The sequence below is a fragment of the Nestor notabilis genome, unplaced genomic scaffold (assembly GCF_000696875.1).
Source record: "Nestor notabilis isolate BGI_N333 unplaced genomic scaffold, ASM69687v1 scaffold2385, whole genome shotgun sequence".
Taxonomy (NCBI): Eukaryota; Metazoa; Chordata; class Aves; order Psittaciformes; family Psittacidae; genus Nestor; species Nestor notabilis.
Window position 1 is genome coordinate 138,117 of NW_009929649.1, and position 3,559 is coordinate 141,675.

Sequence of the window (3,559 nt, forward strand, 5' to 3'; positions counted from 1 at the left end):
ACAGGTTGGTGTAGAAGCAAAAGTAATGACAATAATTACTTTCTGCTTCTGTATTCTACTTTTTTGTGTGGTCTGTGTCTCTTCTTAGGACATGAACATGATCTCCTCTCACAAACACTCACTATAAAACTATTGGCATTGAGGAGACCAGAATTAGCTCCACTCGTGACTGTAGTTAATTGCCAGGATTGTGCTCTAAAATTCTAACTGGAAAGTATTCACCAGCTTTGGACAAACTGGTTTGCCGTATTAAATATTCTCACTGATGACAAAGGGAGCCCAATGTGCAGATATAGCAATAGACTCATGCTTCTGCACACACACACATATGCGTACTGCAGCTGATGAGAGCTTTGCCTCAGTAGAGATCATTTGGCTCAAACGATCCTTGCGGGACAATTTTTATCTAAATTCTAAGATCATTTTGGGGAGATCCGTCACAAAAGTATTCCTGGGTATGAGGAATTTCATCTCCTTTCACTTCTGTAAAGGACTGAGACCAGCTGTACACATTTCCTCCACTTTTCTCTGGGAAGTTTTTAATCTTTAAGATCATTTAAGAGTCTTCTCAAACTGTGTCTCTGCCTTTAAGGGCCAGTTAATGAGGTTGATTTATAAACCCTTTAGACAAGGGATGCAGTGCAGTGAAAAGACAAAGCCTTCAAAATTAGCCATAGGCTCTCTCTGCCAGCAGGCACTGATGCTGCATATGGCTCAAGACAGCCAAAGCAAAATGTGCCTTAGGAAGCCTGAACTTAAGCATCAGAATAAGCTGATATAATTAGAGGTTATTATTATTATTAGTCCAGCTTTGGATTCCAGCTTTTCCAGCTCCCCTGCTGTTAAGATGGTGCAGAGTTGTGGCTCAAGCCTGGGACCAAAGCCAGGACAACAGCCAGGCACAGAGTGTGGCTGCTCTGACATTGCTGGCTCTGGGGATCTTGCCCCATGCCCTCAGCAACTCCTGATCTAAAGAAGGGAATACACGGGCTCAGTTGCACATCTTCCCTCTCCTGCTCGTACCTGGGCTGCTACAGTTGTACAGGGGTTTGCTGTAGACCCACATCCTTTGCATAACAAGAAAGTGTCTCAGTTTGGGTGCAGGCATTCTGGTTTTGTAGCCCTCCATCCTTAGAGGGGAAAACTAAAGGTCAACTATTTATGAAGACTGAAGGGCCAAATTCTGCTATTGCAGAGCTCTGATGCATGGGAAATGCTAGAACCCACAGCACAGGTCGTTAGAGGAGTCACTGGGTCTGTGCTGAGCTATCTCAGCAGAGTTGAGTGCCCTGTAAATGCTGTGCCTTGCTTGTACTAATCTATGTTTGGTCTGTCTCTCTCATCCGGCAACACCCCCCCTCCCCGCTCTCTTTGCGCTCCGATACAGATGGCTATCCAGAACGACTCTTTGGACAGCAAGGAAAATCTCCACACTGAGGTGAGTGAACTCTCTGACCCAAATGTCCCCGCTGTGCCCAAGGAGGAGTCATCAGTGGCTCTGACGCCCTCAGAAGCGAATGAGGTGGCTGCATGGAGCCGGGCAAGCGTTCGTACGCAGCAGCATTCCCACAATCAGTATAATATTCCAAAGCAGGCACCGGCATCGTGTGCTTGTGCAGACTCGTGTCAGGAGACACCCGGAGATTCAGTGGACCAAGAAGTGTCTGAAATAAACAGTTCCTTGGAGCCTTCAGAAACTTGTACAGCCTCGAGTGCCTGTTCAGAGGTTCAGCCTCTCACTCCTAAGAGGAACATAGGCAATACCGGCAACGTGACATTGAAGGACCTGAAGAAATACCACAGTGTAGACACCCAGGGTCTTCTAAAAAAACCACCCTCTTGGTTAGATGATCAAAGGAGACATTCAATAGAAATCTGTTCGATGGAAAACAGCCCTCAGCACCATTCCACTTCTAGCTCTTCTGGCTTCATAAGTCAGGTGGTAAGTGAAATGGAAGGCTTGCAAGGGACACGGCAGAAGAAAAAACTGAGCCCACCATGTATATCTATAGATCCACCCGATGGACAGAGTTTGCTACCTAGAGGACATCACAGCATCTCACCTGCCAGTGGAGACGTTTGCTTGAGACGGCGTGCTCCATCTTGTGAGTCCAAGGATTCCATGGATATAGGGGATTCGTTGCTTCCAGACAGTATGTCAACATCTCCTACCCCAAAGAAAGACTTGTTGACACTTCCTAGCTTTTCCTTTGATCAAACGGAAATGGACCCCTGAGTTACTTTTCTGTTGGTGCCAAAAGTTTTCTTCCTTTCATGTAATAGAAAAAGAGAAACCTAAAGAAACTCTGTATTCCAAAATGGCACTGGGTAAAAAATTTCCAAAGAAAGATTAAAGAACCAGCTGGTTAAAGAAGTGGTTAACCTATATCACGCTTACTTAAGCATATGTTCTGCTTAGGTAAAAGCAATACAATGTGCAGAATCTATATGTATATTATATTTTATTAAATTAATTGAATCTAGTATTGCGGGATGTAGTACATTTTGTGACTAAAGACTCATTTAATTTTCTTCTATTTTATGTATCTCAGAATATTTCTGAGATAAAGTTGGTTTTTATGAATATTTTAACCTAAACAAAAAAAAAATATATATTTAATCCCTTCTCTTTTTTTGTTTTGTTTTGTTTGGGTTTCGTTTTGTTTTGCAAAGCACAAAATGTAGCAAATTAGTGCATTACAGAGGAAATGTATCCCACAGTCAGCAGTAAATAAGGATTATTTAATGTAATTTATTTTTCCCCTTGGACTTCAATGATATTCCTGAGAAAAGATTTTTTGGATAGTGTAGAAATGCAGTGGCAATATTTAAAATAGAATAATATTCCAATCTTGCATAAAATGAACATCCAGAATGAAAGCAAGTGCACAAGCCCAGGAAGGTCCAACATGCGGATAGATGTCTGAAGGTGGTGAATGCAGAGCCATTTAACTGTACACCAGACTGAATCACTAAAGGATATTGTAGATCATCCACTGGTGACACACAAACTCATGTCAATGCCTAATTTTCATCCCTTCTAAAGAAACTGAGGGAGCAGAAGCCTGTGGTCATTCCTGAGATGTTTTTCCAGTGTCTCCAAGACAGCCTGTTTCTTTTGCTGAGTTTTACGCCTCTCTAAGCCCACTGTTTGCAGTGGAGCTCCTCCTTTCCGTGCCCATGAGAAAAGGAGAGTAAGGCCATATTTAAGATGTGGTGGGTGAATTCAGTGCAGACATGACACAATAGTGGGCTTAAGCACATGTTTAAAGTTAAACTCTTACTTAAACTGCCTTGAGGTTGATCACACTTAAGTAGTTCTTGAAAATGAGTATCATACGCTTATGTGTTCAACAGAATCGAGGCCTACTGAAAGTTACTGCAGATTCTGTGTAAGACAGTCTATAGGTACTGAAATAACTGTTGATTTTCAGTAAAAAAGGTTTTTTTTGCTGTCACTGCTAGAGTTAGTTTACATGACCCTGACTGAAATGTTATTTCCAATCTATCAAAAGCCTTAAGCAGCAACATCATGATACAAAGTAGATAAAACCAGAAC

At 42.2% G+C, this 3,559-nt stretch overlaps 1 protein-coding gene across 1 annotated transcript in view; it reads left to right on the forward strand.

Annotated features, from left to right (window-relative positions):
• Nucleotides 1–2,236, forward strand: part of CACNA1G (calcium channel, voltage-dependent, T type, alpha 1G subunit) — a 96,090-nt gene extending 93,854 nt beyond the window's left edge. Inside the window, exon 38 of the mRNA XM_010015073.1 lies at nt 1,388–2,236. Coding sequence (XP_010013375.1) covers nt 1,388–2,236 — 849 coding nt within the window. The remainder of the gene's footprint in view (nt 1–1,387) is intronic.
• Nucleotides 2,237–3,559: the final 1,323 nt, after the last annotated feature.